Below are 24716 nucleotides of genomic sequence, written 5' to 3' on the forward strand. Positions count from 1 at the left end.
CAGACAGAAGAATCCTAAGAGAGTAGCTGCCGGTAAAAAACGGTGGTGTAACCAACATAAAGTGACCAACCCCCGACTGTTGTTGGCTGTAGGTGTAACTGCTGCCTTGGCTATCTCGTGGTTATACGTGGTGGTACCCTCCCACAGTGAGCCCCCACCCAACAGTGAGCCCCCCACCCCCACGGTAGACCCGCATATCATGTTATAATTTTAATATTTTATATTATATACATAATGTCTGAGGGGAAAACGTTCGTCAACGACGCATACCACGCCACAGTGGTCGCCAGTCTAGCCGTAGGGTACGCTCGGTTGACTAAAATGGTGCTTAAACAACCAACTATCAAGCTAGATTTCAACCTGCAGGATATGGGTATGCTCATAATGAACCTTGGTATGGCGATGGCCACAAAAGACATCCTAGTAAAACAAGGAATAATACCTGATAATATAATGAAATAAATATAGGGATGGCCACGATAGCTATGATGGTCGGTGGGGCGTTAGTGAATGCCCTGGCATTTTCCGGGAGTAATTTCCTCTTCTCGAAACTACGAGATGATCACGCGGCTGAAATACAGGAAGAAAGGAAGCGGCACGATCTCGCTACTGAGAAATTACAAAGAGCACAGGCCGAGTACGCTAAAAAACGCCTCCAGAGGATCGATTTCATTAATGAACAACTCCAGCGTGAAAACCATGCCGTTCAAACATTCAACGATGTCGATGAAGCAATGAAAGAATACTACCTACTAACTGGTAAACAATTGGAACCGCTCAATAAACCCACACTCGCTCAGTACTACACACCATCCAAGGGACAAATGAATCGTGAACTGGGCTTCATAGTGTTGGGTATAGCAGCTACTGCGTTGGTTGCGAAGCAATTAAATTAAAATACCTATATAAGTAAACATGAGACCCGCTCCATACCGATGCGAATACATACTTATGGGGAAGACCGAGGCCTGTGGTAGGAAATGCAGGAATCAGGGGTTCTGTTGTTTCCATATGGGAAGTCCTAACTACACGTGTTCTGTGTGTGGTATCGGGGTTAAAGGACATTACTGTCTATGTAAAGCTCACGGAGCGAACGTAGTCAGACATCAACTCATCTACGAGAATAAAAAGGGCTACATAAAAGAACGTAGGCGACTGCTCAAGATAGACTCCAATGCGTGAAAGGGTTACCTCCCTTTACTGTGAACCAATTAGACATTGGTTCTCTTAGGTGTAAACACTATGGCTACTGTACGCGAGCTGAAGAGGGTCGCAAAACAGAGAGGTGTGATCGGGTATTCTCGAATGCGGAAGTCAGCATTGTTGAGATTACTAGGTTTAGAAGCCCCTCCTTCAGTAAAACAATTAAAAGCTCAAGCAAAACAGCTTGGATACACGGGTTATTCAAACCTGGGGAGAGCCGGGTTAACCGCATTGTTATCACATGCCCCCGTAGCACGTCCCACTGTAAAACAACTGAAAGCCGAGGCACACGATTTGGGTTTAGGCGGGTATTCCCGTATGAGAAAACCACAGCTTGTAGAATTATTACGACATAATAGAGCTATTGACCTACAGTTCGTGCGCACTGAGCGCGCTGTAGGCAACTATTTGAGAGGTTGGCGCATGCACGTTGATAGAAACATAGACATTACAGATATCAAGCCTCTGATAGCTGATAAGGTCAACCAGGAACTAAATAACCTAGGAAGTATCAAGTTTCAGATCACAGTGAAAATGTCGCTCGATAAGCAGGTTGGGAGTACCACTGAATATGTTCAGCCTTACTTCCGAGGTCAACAAGAGGTCGTCACACATACAGAGACCATTGATACATCAATCGATACCAGTTTTCAGCAGATACGAGAATACCTAGAACGCTACACACACTTGGGGTCCGGGTGGGCTGTAGATAAAATCGATAATGTCTATCTAGACATAGCTAACTACGTGCCGTTCAGAGGCGGGTCATACCTAGCCTTGCCTCCCTACTATAGGAACAAACATGCCATAGTAAACGTTAAGAATAGAGGAAACGATTGCCTGAGGTTAGCTATCAGGTCAGCCTTATTTCCAGCTGGCACTCATTCAGATAGGCTTTCTAGCTATCCCCAAGACGATGGGCTCAACTGGGATGGTATAGATGAACCCACCCCCATAGCCCAGATCACTAAAGTAGAAAAACAGAATAATCTGGCTATAAATGTCTTTGGGCACGAAGGTAACACAACAATAGTACACAGGGTCAGCCCAGTGAAGGATCGCCAAGTTATCAATATATTCATGATCCAACGAGGTGAAAAGTATCACTACACGTGGATAAAACATCTCAGCCGGTTGTTGCACGACCAGTCGAAACACGATGGGGAAAAACACTTTTGTGTACGATGCCTACACGGTTTCAGTCGAGCTGATTTATTAGAATCCCACCGGGAGGATTGCCAAGGTGTGGGGCAGACGGCCATACCAGTCAACATGCCTAAGGAAGGTGATAATATCCTAAAATTCAGTAACCACAAGAACCAAATGTCTGTACCTTATATCATATACGCCGACTTCGAAGCCTTAGTTGTGGGTGGGGATTCCCCCAGTGGTAGCTTCACCCACAAGACACAAGAGCATAAAGCCTGTTCGTTTGGATACATTGTCGTCCGTTGTGACGGGGAAACGAAAGCTCCGGTAGTGTATAGGGGGCCTGACGCGGCTGAAAGGTTTCTAAAGTGTTTGCAGGAGGAAGAAAAAATTATTAGGAATGCATTGTATAAAATCGCTCCCATGCGTCTGACCCGAGTCGACAGGCTAGACCACGCTAGTAGCACTAACTGTCACGTGTGTGACTTACCACTTAACGGTGATTCGGTGAGAGATCACTGCCACATAACTGGTAAGTATAGAGGCGCCGCTCACAACGCGTGCAACCTCAAGCTTAAAATCAACCCTAAGACAATAAACATCCCCGTTGTCTTTCACAACTTGAGAGGGTACGACTCACACTTGATCATGCAGGCCATCGCGAAAATCGATGGTAATATAACGTGCATCCCCAACAACATGGAGAGATACATCTCCTTCAGCTTAAACGGACTTAGGTTCATTGACTCGTTTCAGTTCCTCCTGTCGTCACTCGACAGTCTGGTCAAGGCCAACAATACCTTCCCTATCACCAATCGATACACAGACGCCGAGACTAGACCCCTGCTTATGAGGAAGGGTGTGTACCCCTATGAGTACATGGATAGTTGGGTCAAGTTCACCGAGACCAGACTACCCCCTATTGACTGCTTTTATAGCAAGCTGAATGAGGCGTCCGTCTCACGAGATGATTACTAGCACGCGACTAACGTATGGAATAAACTGGGTTGTAAGAATCTGGGTGATTATCACGACCTGTACTTGAGGACAGATGTACTGCTGTTAGCCGACGTGTTTGAAACGTTTAGGCGGACGTGTTTCAAGCAGTATAAACTCGACCCCGCATGGTATTACACCAGCCCAGGTCTGTCGTGGGACGCCTTGCTTAAAAAGACCGGAGTTAATTTGGAATTGCGCACAGATTACGACATGCACCTATTCATTGAGAAAGGCTTGCGAGGTGGGATTTCCATGGCATCCAAACGATACGCGAAAGCAAATAATCAATACGTGAAAGGTTACGATCCTAACAAGTCAACCAATCACATTCTCTACCTCGACGCAAACAACCTGTACGGCTGGGCCACGAGCCAGTATCTACCTACAGGGGGATTCGAATGGGTACCCCACGTTGATGTTATGGGGGTTGCACCAGATTCGAACAAAGGTTATATCCTCGAGGTTGACTTAGAGTATACCAAGGAATTACACACATCACATAACAGCTACCCCCTGGCCCCCGAACGTATGAGGGTTAACCCAGACTGGATGTCTGAGTACCAACATAACTTGTTGGGTGGGCGTGTGACAGACGTTGAAAAACTTGTGCCTAACTTAATGAATAAGACCAAGTACATCGTTCACTATCGCAACCTACAGCTGTACCTGTCGTTGGGTATGAGGCTGACCAAAATACACAGGGTGCTCATGTTCGACCAGAGCCCATGGATGGAACCCTACATCAGAATGAACACAGACCTACGAAAAAAAGCCACCAGTGATTTTGAGAAAAATCTCTACAAGCTCATGAACAACTCGGTGTTTGGTAAGACTATGGAGAACCTGAGGAAACGCTTGACCGTGAAGCTGGTTCGGTCGAGTGAGGAAGACAAGCTCAGGAGATTGATAGCCAATCCGGCATTCAACCGTAGTAAGATATTCACAGACAACCTGGTTGCCATACACATGAAGAAAAGCCACATAAAATTCAACCGGCCTGTTTACGTGGGGATGAGCATCCTCGATTTATCCAAACACCTGATGTATGACTTTTACTACAACGAGCTCAAGAAACAGTACGGTGACAGGTGTGAAGTGCTGTACACTGACACGGATTCCCTGCTGATGGAGATTCGAACCGAGGACGTGTACGAGGACATGAAAAAACACCTCGATTTATACGACACCAGCGACTACCCTAAGACCCATGCTATACACAGTACGGTAAATAAAAAGGTCCTAGGTAAGATGTGCTGGCACGCCCATAGCCGAGTACATAGGTTTGAGACCTAAGATGTACTCCATACTGAAAGCCGACAATAGTGAGATCCGGAAGGCTAAGGGGGTTAAGAAGTATGTGGTGAAACAACACATCAAACACGCCAGATTCAAGGAAGCCCTGTTCAAGACCCGTACCTTTAGACATAAAATGAACACACTTAGAAGTGATGGACATAAGATATACGGACTGACTATAAATAAGACGTCCCTGTCGCCTATGGACACGAAACGTTGGATAGCTATTGATGGGATAAACACATACGCGTATGGACATGAAAAAATTTGAGGCTATTTACTACAGCCCGCGTGGGTACTGGAAAGGAGCTAGCGCAGTAGATAAGCTAGCTAAAATAGCGCGAGTACCCCCGGAGGAAGCCAAAGCGTGGCTTGAAAAACAAGCCCTGTGGCAGATCTATTTGCCGGCACCACGCTACGTGCCTAGAAGGAGGTTCGGTATTAACATACCTAATAGCATTCACCAGGCAGACCTACTGTTCCTACCCCATGACAAGAGGTACAAGTATGCCTTAACCATAGTGGACGTAGCCAGTCGTTACAAGGAAGCCGAACCCTTGACCACGAAAGATTCGGCCCAGGTAGCCAGAGGATTCGAACGCATATACAAACGCAGCCCGCTGACGTGGCCAACAGAGCTGCAAGTTGACCCCGGACGGGAGTTCATGGGTGCCGTGTCACAACTGCTAGCCAAACACGATACAAAGGTCAGGCGTGGCACGGCCGGAGCCCATCGCAGCCAAGCCATAGTTGAGAGATTTAATAGGACTTTGGCTGAGCGCTTGTTCGGCTATCAGTATGCTAGGGAGATGGCCACCCCTGGAAAACGATCGACTGAATGGGTCACGAGGTTACCCAAGGTGGTGTCGGCAATCAACCATGAAGTCACCCGTCTCACCGGTAAGAAACCGGCAGACGCTATCAAACTAAAATCAATAGTTGCAGAGTCGGCCGCTCCATTGCGTGGGAAGGAGAAACAGATACCAGATAGGGTCCTAGTGAGGTATCTATACCAGCCGGGGGAACACGAGGGTGATAGCCGTAAGCGGGCCACCGATCCTATATGGTCAGTCAAAACTTACAACATAGATAAAGTGGATATGAAAGCCGACGAACCTAACTTGTACTACTTGAGGGATGGGCCGGGTAGGGGGTTTGTAAGAGAAGAATTATTAATCGTACCGTACGGCACAGTGTTACCTCCAACACACGTTAAGTAGTAGGGGTAATAGTAGCAAGAGCTAATGGCCCAACCAAAGCCTTATTTACTAAATAAGGCTTTGTAGAGACATTTCTTGAAAGTGGTCCAGAACTGTCATTGTATATACTACTTGACACGTGTCATCGGTTACCAATTGCGCAGATCGATGATCATGTTGTTGATCACTGGATTGTCTGGTCCAGACTCGATTATTTACAGACCGCCGCCATATAGCTGGAATATTGCTGAGTGCGGCGTAAAACTAAACTCACTCACTCACTCATGTTGGAGAGCTGGAGACAGAGATACAAAATCTCGACACTGTCGACGAAACGTCGTCAAGTGGCTAAAAGCCAAATGTGGACACTGTTAGCATACTGAATGTGATGTTGATGTCAGGGTCTCGTGATTAGGTCGGCCTTAACCACTGCTGTTGCACCAGGATAGCATTACGAGAAATTCTCAGCCCCTTCCCCATCCTTCCCCTTCAGACAATATTTGTACAACATCATTTAATGCTCTCATTGCTGAGCACCTCATGAACATCTGCACGGAACTGATGACCCCTTTCCCCTACTAAACTGGTGACACACCCACCCCACTTCCAACACCCAATCTTGTCCCTAATATTATCGGACCTCTCCAGGTATCTCGTGTAGTCACGATCCGCATACTTGCAGATTTAGTTCCTGTCCAGAGGTATGGAGAACGTACGAGGATGTCCCTTACAGTATCGCATATGTAGGCCTCCCACAACTGCCATATTGGTGCAATGGACGAACATGGGATGATGCTAATAAACATGGACCGTCATCGATGCCACCTAGTGTTATAATCCTCGACCATGGTTCTGACTTGTCCAAGGGAGGCAACTCCCCACAGCTCTTTTACAGCTTCTAAGACAACGACGTCTGCCTGCTCTCCACATGCTCTGTGGAAATGTTCCTGTGTTAAATACGTATAGAAACGCAAGAAACAATTGCTTCGTTTCATATTATGTCGAATCTACGGATAATCTTCATCGAGTTCGATGTCACCAATTGACTGTGTCTTCATCGAAGTCTCGACAACAAATAGCTGAAATTTAACGTTTTGTCAACTGTTGACTTCTAACCTTCACTCCATACGCTCGAGGCCAGTGTCTTGATGTATTCATGTATTTCTGTTGCCAGGCAAATTTTGGGGTTTGTTTGTTGTTGAATGCCGCACTCAGGATTATTCTAGACACATAGCAACTAACTGTAAATAATGGAGTCTCGACCAGACAATCCACTGACCATCATGAGAATCGATCTACGCAGCTGGGATACAATGACATACGTCAACCAAGTTGGCGAGCTTGACCACCCTTCAGTTGCCTTTTACCACAAGCGTGGGTTGCTGTTTCCGTTGGTAGACAGGCAAGTACACAACCGATTTCTATAAATGCCAATATGTTACAGATTCCAGTCTTTATGCTACGTATTTCAGATTTCACTGGGCAGGTACACTCCCTGCGCCCCTAACCGAGTATGAATCGTATGATCCATTTAGATAGCGTTTTATCTGGCCTTACCCTCCCACTCACATCGCCAATCTAAACCTTAAAACTTCATGAACACGCGTGTACAGATTTATCACGAACATCGAGACATAATTATCCCCAATGATGTTACATCCAAGTAGCGTTATTTAATATCTTATTATTTGGTGTGAGTGAGTATGGTTTTACGCCACCTTTAGCAACATTCCAGCATTATCATGGCGGTTGACACCAGAAATGAGCTTTCACACATTGTACAGAAGTGTGGAATCGAACACTCTTTTTCGGCGTGACGAGCGAACGCTTTGACCACTAGGCTGAGGCAACGCCTTTGTCTTTAAGATCTAAGATATTAGATATTACTTATGTTACAAATAGTTACTGAAATGAATAAGACAGACTTGGGGTTTGAGGCCTACTTGGTCGAATTCCAGTGAAATATGTATCACCTTGATTTAGGAACGGCGGGGTAGTCTAGTGGTAAGCGCTTACTCGCCGCGCCGAAAACCTGGGTGCGATTCCCCAAACGTTTACAATGTGTGAATCTATTTCTTGGTGTCCTCCGTGACGATATTGCCGGGATATTACAAAAATCGGAGTACAAATGTATTCGCTCAGTTTAACGAGTGAGGGAAGCCCCCCTCTAGCCCCTTTATGACTCAGTTGTGCAGATCGATGCTCATGTTGTTGGTCACTGGATGCACTCCCTGCGCCCCTAACCGAGTATGAATCGTATGATCCATTTGGTCACTGGATCGTCTGATCCAGACTTGATTATGTACAGACCGCTGCTATGTAGCTGGAATATTGCTGAGTGCGGCGTAAAACTAAACTCACTCACTCACTTATAACCCATGCGCTACGTGGGGTGTGGGTGGGGGTGACGGTGGGGTGTCAGCAATTTCATACATGTACATATTGAAAAAATGTGCGTATGAAATTTAGAAGCTATAATATATCAGTTCGGTCCAACATTCATCTGATTTCCAAACACAGTATATTTATCTCTTACGTAATGAGACTTTGTTGTATACGTGCGAGGTGAAGCGGACGTGGAGGCGGACGCATTTTCAATCCAAAATTGATAGCTCCTAATTTTTTTGATTGTCCAATCAAATTCGAGCGTTTCACGTAACCAAGGTAGAATTCTTAATATTGAGTGAGTGAGTTTAGTTTTACGCCGCACTCAGCAATATTCCAGCTATATGGCGGCGGTCGGTAAATAATCGAGTCTGGACCAGACAATCCAGTGACCAACAACATGAACATCGATCTGCGCAAACTTGTGTCAAACCAAGTCAGCGAGCCTGACCACCCAATCCCGTTAGTCGCCTCTTACGACAAGCTGAGTCGCATTTTATGGCAAGCATGGGTTGCTGAAGGTCTGTTCTACCCCGGGACCTTCACAGGTGTTGCTGAAGGTCTATTCTACCCCGGGACCTTCACGGGTCAGAATTCTTAATAAGCCAGTGTTGTGTAAGTGGTCACAGTGAACATAGACTCTAGTGTTGTGGGTGCACTTTGAGGTGTGGGTTCGAAACCCGTATGGGACTCATCCTAAATGGCACTAGAATCTGAACTTAACTAAGAAAGCGTTATCATGACATGATTTGACAACTTCTGAAGGGCATTGCGTATTCATGTGTAGTAGTTAACATATATAGATATACGTTTTATATAGGGGAACATTATGTTTATGTTACAAATAAAAAAAACTGGGAGATATATTGGAGTCAGTCAGTGTTGATATGGTAATAATGAATGTTTTCAGAGTATATGACAGCTTGTACTTCCTTACAGGTGTTTGTAGAGTAATCGCTGTGCAACCTGGTACCGGTGTATGACGTGAAAGTTTCTATGTGTATGATTTTCATTTTCAAAAAAGCAACAACAACAACGACAACAACAACAGGTAAGACTTCCGCCCGTATCCCCCCTAAATTTAACAATGAGGAAACATGAGTGACATTTTCAGAAGTATTTTATTATGTTAAGATACAGCAACAAAACCCGAAAAAACGCACTAACCACTATGTGACCCAGGATGATTGTTAAAGTTTATAGTTTCCAGTGATGTATCGACCTTTCATGAAAACCGTGAACATCATGAACCCCTCAGACCCCATGCAGGTATGTCAGGTTGTGTATATGCATTCCATGCGTTGTGTTTAGTGGTGATGAAAAGAGAAATGGTGGTGCATTCATAAGAGTGGGTCAGGTTATTTTACGCCGCACTCAACAGTATTCCAGCTATATGCCAGCGGTCTGTAAATAATCGAGTCTGGACGAGACAATCCAGTGATCAACATCTTGAACATCGATCTGCGCAATTACGAACCGATGACATGTGTCAACTAAGTCATCCCGTTAGTCGCCTGTTACGACAAGTGTAATCGCTTTTTATGGCAAGCATGGGTTGCTGAAGGCCTATTCAGCAACATGCTGTTCTACCCCAGACCTTCACGGGTCACTTTCATAAGATATCTGAAAAGTTTCGGCAACTTTTTCTGGTTCCCATACCCGTTTTCAAAAGTATGTATTCACCACACAGTACACAACGGTTATATGGAATGCAAAAGATCGGTAATGTTAGTTCGTTAATCCCTTGCACGCATTTCGACTAAATATATACAGCAGTGACGTAAGAAATAGTTCGTTACAACTTTTGTGTATTGTTTTTGGAATCTGAATATGTGATACTCCAAAGATGTAAATTATAGAGCAGACGGTTTTTGTGGCATAACGATAGTGATTATATTATATTATGACCGGTGCACACTACATTCGAACTGTGGAAGTTTTAGAATGCACAGACTGGAATAATTTAGAATTGAGTGAGTATGATTTTACGCCACCGTAACAACATTCCGGACATATTACAGCGGAGACAAAAGAAATGGGCTTCGCACGTTGTACCCATGTGGGGAATCGAACTCAGGTCTTCGGCGTCACCACTGAGCAAAGTAACCGCTGGGCTACCCCACCGACCCTTTTGTTGTGTTGAAAGAATAATTGAACAACCACGTGTCTCTCACGTCAGAAGTAAGACATATTATTGAACACTTCATGAAATCATTCAAAAAACGAAACACTACTGACCCACATACCTTTAGAAAAAATGTCTTATCGGTGTGTGTCCACGGACATATGGTCACGGAATCACATGTGACCTTTCCTGGAAGTGTGATCTTTCTGACCAAGGCAATAGAAGGTCGCAGGATGAATTTGTCTGCGCTCGTCGTTGTCGCCTTTCTTGGGCGTGCCGCTGCACAGCTTGTGTTCTACACCCCGACACCACCCAATGTGGGTCCCACGCTAGGTCCAGTGGGTCCCACTCTAGGTCCAGTGGCTCCCACACTGGCCCCAGTCGGTACAGGAGGCTTCGATCCCAGTAAGTATTGGCTTGAACACTGAAACGATCTTCCACGGTCGAATATGGTGAGATATTTGTGTTATGTGGAGACCATTTCTCTTGGTCCAGTAAAAGGAAATTTAGGTATTACTGATCTTTGCAACATCAATAAGAGATGTTGTTGGTGAAAAAAATGGTAAATTATAATACTGAGTCACGAATATTCCACAAGTGGGATAAACGTCTCGAAAAATGTTAAAGAACTCTCGACTTGTCTCATGTTACTAATATTCTTGCCATATACGAGACATTGAGTGAGTAAGCAATGTCACGGCGATGACACCATAAATGGGCTTCACACATTGTACCCATGACTGGATTCGAACCAGGGTCTTCGGTGTGACGAGCGAGTGTTTTAACCACTAGGCCACCCCACTGCCCAATTCACGGATTAATATAGTCTTGTAAGGAATGCGAGTTATCTGTTCCTACGAATAGTATCAATCGTCTCGATCCCCGTATGGTGATCTGTGGAATTTCCTGTAAATCATATTTATATGAAAGCGTGACCTTCGAAAATCGATAGTTTCATAGTTGGTAGGAGGCAGGTGAAAATATCAACATTCTACAGGGTAATATTTGAAATAATGGTTCGTTCATTCGGCCATTCGTTAATTCGTAATGAACTTGAATGTTATATTTGACGCCACAATATTTATGAACCAGGTTTAAACTATATCTGTTCGAACGTTTTCACGCCAAATAGTGAAGGTCATTTGCAAGATTTGACGTTATTAACGTGGCACAGATATGCAGCACCATGGCGGAAATGACACTCTTTGCATGCTATTAAACGCCACAGCAGTATTCAAAATATAAATATTCGAGTCAGGATCAGACAATTCCACACCCTTCCCCAGAAAGGACCTAACCCCCTGTAACCATGTGTGGAATCGAACCCGGGTCCCTGGCCTGAGAAGCGAACACTTTAAACAACAATACGCTTACACCAGCTGTCCCCTGTCGTAGGACACACTACGAGCCTTGGCCTCGACCAGATGACTCGATCACTTTGTCGCCTATGACAAGAAGATTTTGCCTCGAGTATACGAATATTCCAGCCCAACAGTGAACTGAAATAGAGGGGTAGTCCTGTCGTTAAGGTGCCCTCTTGTCACACCGAAGACCTGGGTTCGATTCCCCACATGGGTACAACATGAGCAGCCCATTTCAGGTGTTCCCTGCCCCTTAGTACTGGAATATTGGGTAAAGCCCAACTCAGTCACTCAATCTCACGGATGCGAGACAGACCTCCATACGTAAATGGGACCGTTTTGGTTTTGGTCTCTTAGGGCGAGTGGACACATTCCAATGCATTTCGTATAATCATCATTAATCAGTATGTAATTTGCACTGATCTCCATGCTTTGTCATTGAGTTTTCCAAATTATACCTGATATACATACGTCCGAACACTTTGCCAGTGTACACCGATGATGATCTTGATATGACCTTGAACTTGCAGGTCATTGTTTGTATGACGTCATAGTACTGATAGATTTTTACTTCCATAAACGCAAAACACATACTACTAAAGCCCATTCGTAAAGGTTAATGTTAGAATATTTTGATATATATAAATCATATTTATCCCTTAAATATAAGCGACCAAATCATTTATATAATCATATAATCATGCGCCAAAACTCACATCACTTCAGATTAGAAGCATAAAAATATACTGTATATGTTAAATGAATTATAAAATATTTTTAATTATTCTTATCTGTAGATATGATGCATTATAAACAATGTGACTATTTGTAATCTTCTGACATGGTTACTTTTAAAAATAAAGCCTTTAACTTGTGCACAAAAATGAACATTATTCTTGTGAAAAAAATATGAAAGGCTCGTTATTGCTAAACATATACACTATCTAGAGATTCACTAGTCAGGATTATCCGGATGAACAGATTCCACTGGGAGCAGCTTGCAACATATCGACAAATATCGTATCAACAGATCTCTACACGAACCCTTCTCACGTCTTATCAGGAGATAAAAATATCGTTAGGTGGCCATTTGCAGGGTGTTCTTGAGCATTTGAAGCACGAGAATTCATTTTGAACCGAACGACCGAAACTGGCCAACACATGATGTTCATCGACACTGTAAACACAAAAGTAAACCAAAGGGTCCACACGCGTTTTTTCTGTCTGCACTCATGTAAGTCGAGTACGGGTACACCAGTCGAGTGTCATCAGCTGGCCGTTTCGGCTGGTTCCCATGGCTGGATCTGGAACTGTTCATTTGTAACGTCATTCCAACTTTGCGTCACACTATGATTTGAATGACGTCACTACTGCTGACTACACAAATGCAATTGTGTGTGGCAGTTGTACGAATTAATACGGCCTGAACAGTCTTCATAGAATCGAACACCTTTCGGCCATGCCCTTCAACCAGTCAGGTTAAAGACAGCAATGACATTTGATTTACGCATGTTATACCCTACATAGATATTGTGTTTATCGTTTTATTGTTGGAATTTGTGTGTAGACACACAACATGCACGTGTAGCCTGAATTAGCAGCCAGAACTGTGAATATTGTCATAATTTATTGATTTCTTTCCTCAGATTGTAAAGATAAGATTGACAACTGTAAATTGTTCGGTGCTGACTCGTGTAAGGAGCCATATGACGGTTGGGCTAAAGCTAACTGTGCCAATACCTGCAAGTATTGCATAGGTAAGTTTCCAAGCCTCTTTAATGCTTCAATTTTTCTTCGCAAACGTCCACTATGGATAAGGTCAACTATGCTAGTGTTCAAAAGAAACTATACATCGCAAAATACACTCACGTACAAAGGAAACGTCCCCATGTACATTACATTTTCAACAACAGTGACAAATACAATAAGTATGTTCAAGGTTTTATATCAATAAACAAACTATATTCTACAAATCGGTAGGCTAACATAGAGATCAGACATGATTCAACATGTTCACAAAAGACGGTTGCCAAATACACATCGTGGCATAAAAAGTTCCAAAAGACAGGAAAATCTCTAGTAACGCGTGTGACCATCTCCGGCGTTAACGCATCACACCGTCGTTCAAACTGGACAAGTCGTTTGAGCACGTGATGTGGTACTTGTCGCCATTGGCATTCGTGGTCAACGGATATGGTAAACGCTTTCGGTGACCGTTGGTCTTCAGTCTGCTATCCTGCCAGTTTGTATTAAGCGTTTATAAATATTCCATGGCCAACTGGTCGTTTTGCGCAGCCACTGATTCCGGCATCATGAGAGTACGTCTTCCCAGCTCCCGGATATATTTCTGCACGTGCGTCAAAGTCATTGTTACCGCTTAAGAAAGGTAGCAGGTGCCTTTCATTCACGTATGGTGCTAATGTGTGTTTGGGAGATGTGCTCCCAGCCATATTTCACGTATATGGCCACTTAGACGACAATTTTCATTTCTTTTGCACGTGAGTGTATCTCATAAAAAGTGTGATCCTGGAAGTGTGATCTTTCTGACCAAGGCAATAGAAGGTCGCAGGATGAATTTGTCTGCGCTCGTCGTTGTCGCCTTTCTTGGGCGTGCCGCTGCACAGCTTGTGTTCTACACCCCGACACCACCCAATGTGGGTCCCACGCTAGGTCCAGTGGGTCCCACTCTAGGTCCAGTGGCTCCCACACTGGCCCCAGTCGGTACAGGAGGCTTCGATCCCAGTAAGTATTGGCTTGAACACTGAAACGATCTTCCACGGTCGAATATGGTGAGATATTTGTGTTATGTAGAGACCATTTCTCTTGGTCCAGTAAAAGGAAATTTAGGTATTACTGATCTTTGCAACATCAATAAGAGATGTTGTTGGTGAAAAAAATGGTAAATTATAATACTGAGTCACGAATATTCCACAAGTGGGATAAACGTCTCGAAAAATGTTAAAGAACTCTCGACTTGTCTCATGTTACTAATATTCTTGCCATATACGAGACATTGAGTGAGTAAGCAATGTCACGGCGATGACACCATAAATGGGCTTCACACATTGTACCCATGACTGGATTCGAACCAGGGTCTTCGGTGTGACGAGCGAGTGTTTTAACCACTAGGCCACCCCACTGCCCAATTCACGGATTAATATAGTCTTGTAAGGAATGCGAGTTATCTGTTCCTACGAATAGTATCAATCGTCTCGATCCCCGTATGGTGATCTGTTCTGGCATCATGAGAGTACGTCTTCCCAGCTCCCGGATATATTTCTGCACGTGCGTCAAAGTCATTGTTACCGCTTAAGAAAGGTAGCAGGTGCCTTTCATTCACGTATGGTGCTAATGTGTGTTTGGGAGATGTGCTCCCAGCCATATTTCACGTATATGGCCACTTAGACGACAATTTTCATTTCTTTTGCACGTGAGTGTATCTCATAAAAAGTCACCGAAATATAAATGTGTCAGTCAAAGAGTGCGTTTGACTTTTTATGAAATGAAATTGTCCACATTGATCTGTAACATGAAATTGATCAGCTGTTCATTTTTAATTGCTTTGCTTTAAATTTTGATTTATGTATCCTAAAGGTGTCTGGGGATAATAAACCATTGTGAAAAGGACAACATATCCTCACTGAACCATTAGTGAGCTACGAGCTATTGGGAATGCCCTTGACATGTCGCGTTCACCTCTAAAGGCAACAAAACAAACACACAAATAAACAAGGAAACCCAAACCAAACAAACAGAAAAACAAAACGTTTGTGTTTGTTATAATGGTTGGCAAGTCGTATATCATCACATGTGTCTCCACACAGGACCAACTAAAGCTCCTCCTCCGTGTAAAGACGTGCTGAAAAACTGTGACCAGTATGACAAGAAATCCTGCACCGACCCAGCTTTTAAACAATGGGCCGAGGACAACTGCCGGTACTACTGTCGACTCTGTCCTCGTAAGTTAAAAAAACTACTTCGCAAAATGTAACTTGTAACTTTGTAAACTCAAACTATATACTACCTTGTTAAACATTTTTATTTTGGGAAATTACACATGCACATTGGAACGACATTGCATCAAATATTAGTATTTGGGAAATAGTATTTGAAAGGATGCGACAGTTTACCTGAAAAAGAATGCTGACACATCGCTTCAGCGCCTCCTGGCGTCCTAATGCTTTGAGTTGTAAGACTGAAATGTTTGTAGTCGGTAGGCAGTTGTACATCCGAATACACGTTCGAAACTTTTTTATATACTGCGATGCGATGTGTACAGTAACGTGTACAGACTTTAACACAATCGAACTGTACTACGCATCAAACGTTGTAGACTCACTTAAAGCATTCACAAAATGTTATATATATGTATATTGTTATATCGAAGATGCTTTCCTCTCAACTAACTTGAGGAAACCCTATTCAAATGAACTGGACGAGATCATGCATCAAATTTCTCTGCAAATCAAAGCATGTGCACATATGGTGCACGTGAACAGCTGCGTTTTGGTGTAAAACTTCGCCAACGTTTTCTAAGTTACACTATTTATTGAATCCATGACAATAATATTTTCAGCGTTACAAATTTGGTTTACAATACATCAGTTCACGTGTGAAATCGCACCTTTACCAAGTATGGAAATTGTTGAAAATTTAGTTTAGAACAGTTGACTGAAGTAAGTGGCTTCGTTTATGCCGGTGAGTCTAAAGTTTTGATGAGCAGTATATGTAAAAGTTTCACTTATTGCAGCCGAGTTATGTGCATTTTACTATCAAGTTAACAAAGCTGGTATAGGGATGACCTTAAGAGCATCTGTCATCCCTTAGCTTGAACGAAATTTAAAAACGAAAACATACCGTCGCGTTGTACACAGAATCAGTCACATGATCATTTTTGTTTCATCATTTATTTTTTGTTTCTGTTTTTGTCATTCAGCTGCTGAACTCAGCATGGTGGATTCCATGACGACTCCTATCCCTGCTGCACGTAAGTCTTTGACTTAAGAGAGAGTGAGTGAGTTTAGTTTTATGCTGTACTCAGCGATGTTCCAGCTATGTCGTGGCTGTCTGACAATAATCGCGTCTGAACCAGACAATCGAGTGATCAACATCATGTGCAATAAATCTACGCAATTGGAATACGATGTTATCTGTCATGGGCCTGACCACCCGATATGCTTAGTCACCTTTTACGACAAGAACGAGTGACTGAAGAAAAGATGCATTGAGTGATGAGTGGTATTTGAAACTACAGGGCATGTCAGCTGTGACCGGCATATTAAACAGTTTTAGGTTTGTACATATTTCGGTCCCGTGGAAAGGGCTGGGCACAAGCTATCACACCTTAGAATCTCCGAAAGATTTACCAGAATGTTTATTCACAATTAGATGCATCCGATGACAAAGTAAAGAAGGAACATAGAGAAACCCATGTATAATAACGTGCCTCGCACAAACCGTTTTGTTTTCTTCACATATACATGTAGTTTCCAGCAAATTAGTTTCGTGAAGATTTGGCAAACACACATTGTCAGCTAGTATCAACTTCATACTAAAGTCGCCATGAAGATCCGGGCTAGAATGTATCTTCAGTACCTCATTGCTGAGTGCGGGGCAAAACTAAACCCACTCACTGATACTAGCCCGGTTGCAGCTTTTTTTCCCATTAGATTCTACCCGTGGGTGTGTTTCAGCAGTCAAATAATGCTATCAGTGGAATTACTGATAGTAGTGGAAGTGTTGCGTATAGTTACATTGTGTCTGTTTTAAGTTGTATTTTGATTGATTATTCAGCTCGGTTGGCCATATTTCATTCTGAAATCAACCATTGTAATACAGTTATTAACAGGTATTCTATAAGTGAGTCAATAATGAACATAGAGCAACAAGAAATTGTTATCCATAAGGTCTTACACTGTAATTGTAGGTCATACTTGTCTTCAGCCAGTTAAAAAACAAATTTACAGTTCTGTATGCACTTTAGTGTTTGTCGTTCACCATTATGGGATAGATGCCTTTAGAGGAACAAGTACAATGAAACACTTTGAGAAACAATGAAAGAAATATTGATCACAACAAAACAAAACATTAAATTTGAACCACAACCCGAAAGGAATGGATATTTAATTGTACCATAATATTATATGATATATCATTTATATCCTTTGCATTATTTTATGAATGTTTAATCATAAATCCGAAACTGTATGTCTAACAGAACTTCAAGGTGTGATCAAAACATCATATTTTCATAGCTACCTTTCTCAACATTTGGAAACGTAAACTACGTAGCTATAGATATGCTACAGTAGCTTGTTTATTTCTGTAAGTAGCGAGAACTGTGTATGTTTCAGTATGTAAAGACAAGCTTGACTGTCGCCTGTACGGCAGAGACGTGTGTAACAACGCTCAGTACGTACACTGGGCTAAGGAGAGTTGTCCAGCCTATTGTGGCATATGTAGTGGTGAGAATATTATCTTTATTATGTCGATGATGTCAAAGTCGTTTATAGTTCTATAAATGACGACGACGATGATAATGGAAATACCAAAATGATCTTCCTGTTGTTGATGTTTATATTTATGATGATCGCGATCAAAACAATATCTCAACAAAAGCAATAACATTGTCATACTTTGTGTCAATTGTGACATCTATTGATTTAAATATGAAATGTGATTAAGCTAGTATTCATAGTGATACCATTTATGATGAATCGGACGCTGAAACTGATTTTGATGATAACGACGACGGTGATAATGATTCCGACAGCGACGTTGATGACGATTTGTTTATGTCGACGTCGGTAAGGATGCTCGTGGTGACCACCACCACCACCACTACTACTACTACTACTACTACTACTACTACTACTACTACTACGACGACGACGACGACGACGACGACGACGACGATGCCGACGATGATAATGATGATGACAATGATTCAGGTGTCCCAACCCCACCACCGGCATGTGTGGACAAAATTCCCGACTGTGCACGGTACCAGAAGTCGACGTGTACTAACCCAGCGTTCACCATCTGGGTGCAAGACAACTGCAGGAAGTTCTGCAACAAGTGTGGAGGGGGTACGTGTCTGACACATGATGTTTTAACACTACTTTTACAAATGGATGGATCTGTATACATTTTCCGTCACTGTGGTATTTGCTTTAACGTGTCTCAAAGGACCATAACCAAGTTAAACTATATTCCCCTGCGCCATAAAATATGCAAATGCTGAATAAACATTGTCAAAAAATTGCAATGTGATAAATATGAACATTCAGTACGTTTGTTTATATGTTTGCGAAAGTATTCACGTCTAGGGTTTTATTTTCTAATCTGACTTCATTGGTGTGGCTCCATGCAGTCTTGAGGAGTAGAGGGCGTGGCCCCATATTGTCCTGTCATGTCGTAGGTATGGACCTCACGTAGTCATGACAGTTAGTAGGCGTAGCTCCACATAGTCATGACAAGACGTTGATATCGGTCCATGTTGTTATGACAAGTCGTTGGTATGACTACACCTAGTCAGGACAGGTTGGTGGTATGGCTCCATGTTGTCATGACAAGTCGTGGGCGTAGCTCCACGTACTCAGGACAGGTTGGTGGTATGGCTCCATGTTGTCATGACAAGTCGTGGGCGTAGCTCCACGTACTCAGGACAGGTTGGTGGTATGGCTCCATGTTGTCATGACAAGTCGTGGGCGTAGCTCCACGTACTCAGGACAGGTTGTTGGTATGGCTCCATGTTGTCATGACAAGTCGTTGGTATGACTCCATGTTGTCATGATAAGTCGTTGGTATGGCTAAACGTAGTCATGACAAATCGTTGGCATGGCTCCACATAGTCATGCCAAAAGTTGTTTTTTTAAGATGACGGTATATATTCACCTTCATAGTCGCGATAACTTCATTGTCCACTTATGATCTCCCAGGAAATGCACCTTCCCAACCCGTCACCTCTGGCCCGACACCAAAACCAAACTACCCAGTTCCTGTGATGTCAGGAAAGTAAGGTAGGTGTTGTCATCTTGCAAAAGGAAATACGCGCATGCGCAGCTACATTGTCAACCTTCCGTTCAAGTTCAGGTGAGATTGCGGTAAAACTGTAAACCCCCTTCGTTAGTGTAGTTAACAAGGACACCGAGCTGTACATCAGCCCCCTTAATTGTCAGAACATGAAGTTCCTGACTCAGCAAAATATTGTCGAAAATGCGTGACATTGTCTCTTTATGGAGTTGCTATTTAACAAGTTCGGGAAAATACTTATTAACATAAACAGTTCTAAAGGTAAAGTTACTTTAAAGAAGAACAGAATCCATCCTGTCTGAGAGTCCGAGACAACAGACGGGGCGGTGGGGTAGCCCAGTGGTTAAAGCGTTCGCTCGTCACGCCGAAGACCCAGGTTCGATTCCCCACATGGGTACAACGTGTGAAGCCCATTTTCTGGTGTCCCCTGCCGTGATATTGTTGGAATATTGCTAAAAGTGGCGTAAAACTAAACTCATTGACTCCGAGACAACAGGACTAATATGAAGCGCATGTAAAATGTGCTCATTTCTCTGAAACTACCAGTAGCACTTCTCTCACCATTGTTGGCAGACACGTCAGAGTTTTAACGATATTTGTTTTCAGAGAATTAAAACTCTCGACCTGTTCATGTTGCTGAATCATTGATTTCTCTCTGTACGAAATAATCCTTTTTAAAGAGATTTATAAGTACACTGTGACATAATTATGAAAAGAAAATATCGAGATTAAATTAAAACGTACACTACGTTTCACTTTAGAATCATAACTGTATTCTTTTAGCGCGATTCAGAAACGAAATGTGAGCACGACATATTTCAAGATAAGTTATGCCACCTTCACAAAAAACACGAGTCTTGATCAAACTACTAACAAATTTCACAATGCGGACCTTTGCTCATGAACATAGACTGGTCCACAACAGCGCAGTTACAGGTACAAATATTTGTAGGTGCGGTGAGGTAGTCTAATGTTGAATCGTTGTGGGTTCGTTTCACCAGATGAGCACAGTATGTGACGCTCATTTCTGGTGTCAACCGCTGTGTTACTGCTTGAATGTTGCTAAAAACCGCGTAATAACATGGTCACATATATATGTCAGGGTAGAGACTGCGATCTGGTAGAATCGGAGATTCTACCAGTAGAGATTGCGATCGGAGTCTCTACCAGTAGAGATTGCGATTGGAGTCTCTACTGTTAGAATCTCCGATCCTACTAGTAGAGATTGAAATCGGAGTCTCTACTGGCAGAGACTCTGATCATATAAAAGAACCTATACAATCACAATTCCTACCAGTATAAGCTCAAATCTGTCAGGGTTGAGATTGCACTCCTACACTTATGCAAGCCAGTGAATATTTAGAAACACAAAATTTATTTTCATGTATGTAAACATAATGTAAACATAAAACAATATGTCACACCTTCCTTACATGCTGCAGTTGGTTGTAGAACAAAAAAAAGTTTTTTAGGTTGCTATTTGATCTTTTGTTGCTAGGAAAAACTTAGTGATTTACCTATTTTCCTACTGTTAACAGTGGGATCTTAAATACATGCTGTCTCTAATCCCACCCCAACTCCTACATCTCAAAGTCATAGTTAAAAGTAGGAGGTTTGAATTCATTCCGATGTAAGTTTCAACTAATGATCAGTAATCATTAGAAAAACACTGCATTTCAAAGAGGTGGGGAAATGACCAGGCAACAATATTCTCAGGTGGGTAATGTCCAAGTAGTTAATTGCCCTGCACCCCTCCTCCCAGAATGCCCACATGCCACCTACACCTTGTAACAACAAACCAATTCAGTATTTCCTGGAACAGTGTTAGAAACATGCTTTTTCACCAATTCAGGTTTCTCTAGAAATATAATATGTTTGAAAGAAAACAACCTTAAGTTAATTAATGTAAATTGTTTACTCAGTTCCAGTCAATCTTAATCTGTTAATCTCAATCTGTTCATCCAGCTTTCATCGTTACTTGGTTCTTCCTTTATTCTCATGGATTAATTGGTCTTTAGGACTCTTCCATTATAAGTAGATGAAATCTTTTTGTGAGGAACAGAAGGCCAAGTTTTACAAACTGCTGGATGACCACATACCGCAGCTTAACAAGAAAAAACAAGAAACCTTTTGTATCACCCAAAAAGTATATATGACAAAGCTGTGGAAGCTCTGCAGTTGGATAAAGGTGTTAAGTGTTCAGCAGGCGGCCATTTCAAATTCTGGTGTGCTAAGCACTTCAAGCTACAAAAGATAGGGTCCAGGAGGATTCTCTACTGCAAGAAATCATCATGCCCTGTCATCACCAAGGAGGATATATTTGACACAGTTAAACGGTATGTTATACATTCATGGTATTCATTATAATTAATACATTATTTAATCAAGAAGTTATACATTTTCCTCTTAATGTGGATTTCAATGAAACAGAACATTAACTACTTGGTTTTCTTTGCAGATGTCACATAAGAGTTGGTCATTCACGACGTGCCAAAACATGGGATGGGATCAGACATGACTTGGTTAAACCTTTCCTCAGCACTTGCCCTGAATGTTCCACGAGCATGCCAGTTAAGAAACCCGCCCCTTATCTCACTTGGATTCCTGACCCGTGTCCAGATTGACTTAACTGACATGACCAGCAGACCAGATAGTGACTACAAGTGGATCTTACATATGCGTGACCACTTCAACAAGTTTAGCTGGACGCATTCTTTGACATCCAAGCGGTCTGCAGTTGCAGAGAAGCTTGTCCAGATCCTCTGCTTGTTTGGCTGTCCTCGGATTCTCCAGTCAGATAATGGGCGGGACCTCTGCAAGGACTGGCCTGGTAAGGATCAATGATTTATTTAATTTGTGGTTTAGAAGTACTGGAAAATGCAACTCTTATTGTTTCTTAATTTTCATTTTAATAAAACTAATGTGGTACTTTTACAGACATGATCATCTTTCATGGGCGACCTCGTCATCCACAATCACAGGGCTGTGTGGAGAGGGGGAATGGAGATCTGCAGCTTAAACTCGGCAAGTGGATGGAGGAAAACCCAGAGAGAGGCTGGTTCCAGGGTCTTCTTCGTGTTACATATGCTATCAACACTTCCACTAGTTCAACAACCAAGAAGTCACCGTATGAAGTCGTCTTCGGCCAACCTCCTTGAACTGACTGTGCTGTGCTGGAGATACTGGATGAGCAGGGAATTCAAGATGAGGACGATTTAACAGATCTTTTCACCAGTTGGAGAGCAGACAAGTTGACGATCCCATCGACCCACTGTCAAACCAGACTTCACGTGATTGTGCAGACATCAACCAGACCACATCTCAGTCTACTATTAGTGATTCTGGGGAGGAGTACGAGCTTCTGGATGGTGCAAGAACAGTTGGAACTGGAATAGAAGTGTTTGGGGGGACCACAGTACATTGTGAAACAGTCGATCCACAACAGCAGAGAGTATTCCAGATAACATCTGTGGAGGATCCAGACTTCATTCCAGCTAGAAGTAACCCATTTGATGAACCACTTTCTGTTGGCCAGTTCATTGTTTGGGACATCACTCAAGCAGTTCTACTGGAACCTGACACACCACACAGCAAGGTTTGGAAAACTGCAACAGATAACTATCTGAAGGCAGCCAACAAGCAGTTCATTATGATGCCAAGTTGAAAAGTAGTTCTTTCAATGAAGGGGACACTGTTGGAGTACGCACTAACACAGATCCTCGACTTCTGCCATGCAAGGTCCTACAAGCTCAAGGTGCAGGGAAAGATGCAACATACAAGCTATAAACAGCACATGGTCGTCCGAGAAACACCTTTGGTGCAGAGCAGCTGGTTGACATCCGTAATGTTTGCTTTCCATCATTACAACATGTGGATGTCACCAGTCTAGAAGAAATATCAATCATCCAGGCTTCAAGAATTAACACAGGCTGGACAACAAGAATGACACAAGGATCAACTTTATGTGCTTGTAAGGGCAGCTGTATAACTAACTGATGTCGTTGTAAAAACAAGAAGTAAAATGTTCTACAAAGTGTCACACAGGCACAACTAACGTGTGTCAAAATAAAGTTAATAATAGTGCTATCTTCATTGTTACCTGTTTGGTAAGTAAGATGTGTAAATATTGTAATAAATGTATCTAACTGGAAACGTTCTATACCTTAGTAAAATGCATACTCTTGTTCAGTCTCTATCTTCATTGTTACTTTATTTGAAAGAAAGATGTGTAAATATAGTAATAAATGCATCTGTAACTGGAGACAGTCCATACCTGAGTAAACTGCATATTATTGTTCAGCAAGTGTCTGTGTTGTTGTCGCACAGATAAATCTCCGATTCTACCAGATCGCGATCACTACCCTGACATACATATATATATATATATATATAATTACAAGTTCCCAAACAAATTAAACAACCCCAAACCCAGCATGCATCGCCAGCACCTGATCAAGCCTCTGTCGCCATGATAGCCTGTTGTAAGTTTGTAATAATCGAAGCCGCCATCACGATCAGAATAACTGCTGTTATTCACATCTGTTGTTCTATCAGTAAAACCTGTAGCCGATGTTCCATATATAGCTATGTTTGCCGAATGAATGTTCATCACCACATATGTGTAGAGTTGGTTGCTGTGCCGGTGGTCTCTGTTAATTGTTGCAGATGTAATGAGAATGGTTATGTTTCTGCTGTTCCAGATGCCGATGATTGTGTCTGCATCACTGAAGAAGAGAAAATCGTTTTAAACTTTGCATCCATCCACAAAAACAAAATGATCGATTAAACATCAGATGTATATTGTTTCTTGAATTTTTAGGCCAAAGCCGGGCTACGGGTGACTTGCGGAGCTGTGATTGTACATTTACTCATCCATGTAAGGAAAATATGTGAATAAAATGTCACAAGTTTATCTGGAAGAAAACACTATTTGGTGTACCTTTTGTGACCTCAGATTATGAGGTC

At 42.6% G+C, this 24716-nt stretch overlaps 1 protein-coding gene across 1 annotated transcript; it reads left to right on the top strand.

The window, feature by feature from the left end:
• Positions 1 to 10589: 10589 nt before the first annotated feature.
• Positions 10590 to 24675, top strand: LOC137265005 (uncharacterized). Its single transcript, XM_067800338.1, has 10 exons — positions 10590 to 10761; positions 13364 to 13474; positions 14013 to 14035; positions 14270 to 14459; positions 15542 to 15676; positions 16654 to 16704; positions 18071 to 18181; positions 18668 to 18805; positions 19658 to 19738; positions 24452 to 24675. The coding sequence occupies exons 1-9, from the start codon at positions 10590 to 10592 to the stop codon at positions 19735 to 19737; spliced, it is 1011 nt and encodes a 336-aa protein (XP_067656439.1). The 3' UTR covers position 19738; positions 24452 to 24675.
• Positions 24676 to 24716: the final 41 nt, after the last annotated feature.

The sequence above is a fragment of the Haliotis asinina genome, chromosome 15 (assembly GCF_037392515.1).
Source record: "Haliotis asinina isolate JCU_RB_2024 chromosome 15, JCU_Hal_asi_v2, whole genome shotgun sequence".
NCBI classification, from domain to species: domain Eukaryota; kingdom Metazoa; phylum Mollusca; class Gastropoda; order Lepetellida; family Haliotidae; genus Haliotis; species Haliotis asinina.

What these genes read in the sequence shown, in the direction of transcription:
- LOC137265005 (XM_067800338.1), top strand. Translation starts at nt 10,590, where the DNA reads ATGAATTTGTCTGCGCTCGTCGTTGTCGCCTTTCTTGGGCGTGCCGCT. An exon ending in TACCTGCAAGTATTGCATAG is followed by an intron (nt 13,475 to 14,012) that starts GTAAGTTTCCAA and finishes CGTTTTGCGCAG; the next exon opens with CCACTGATTCCGGCATCATG. An exon ending in GACTCCTATCCCTGCTGCAC is followed by an intron (nt 16,705 to 18,070) that starts GTAAGTCTTTGA and finishes TGTATGTTTCAG; the next exon opens with TATGTAAAGACAAGCTTGAC.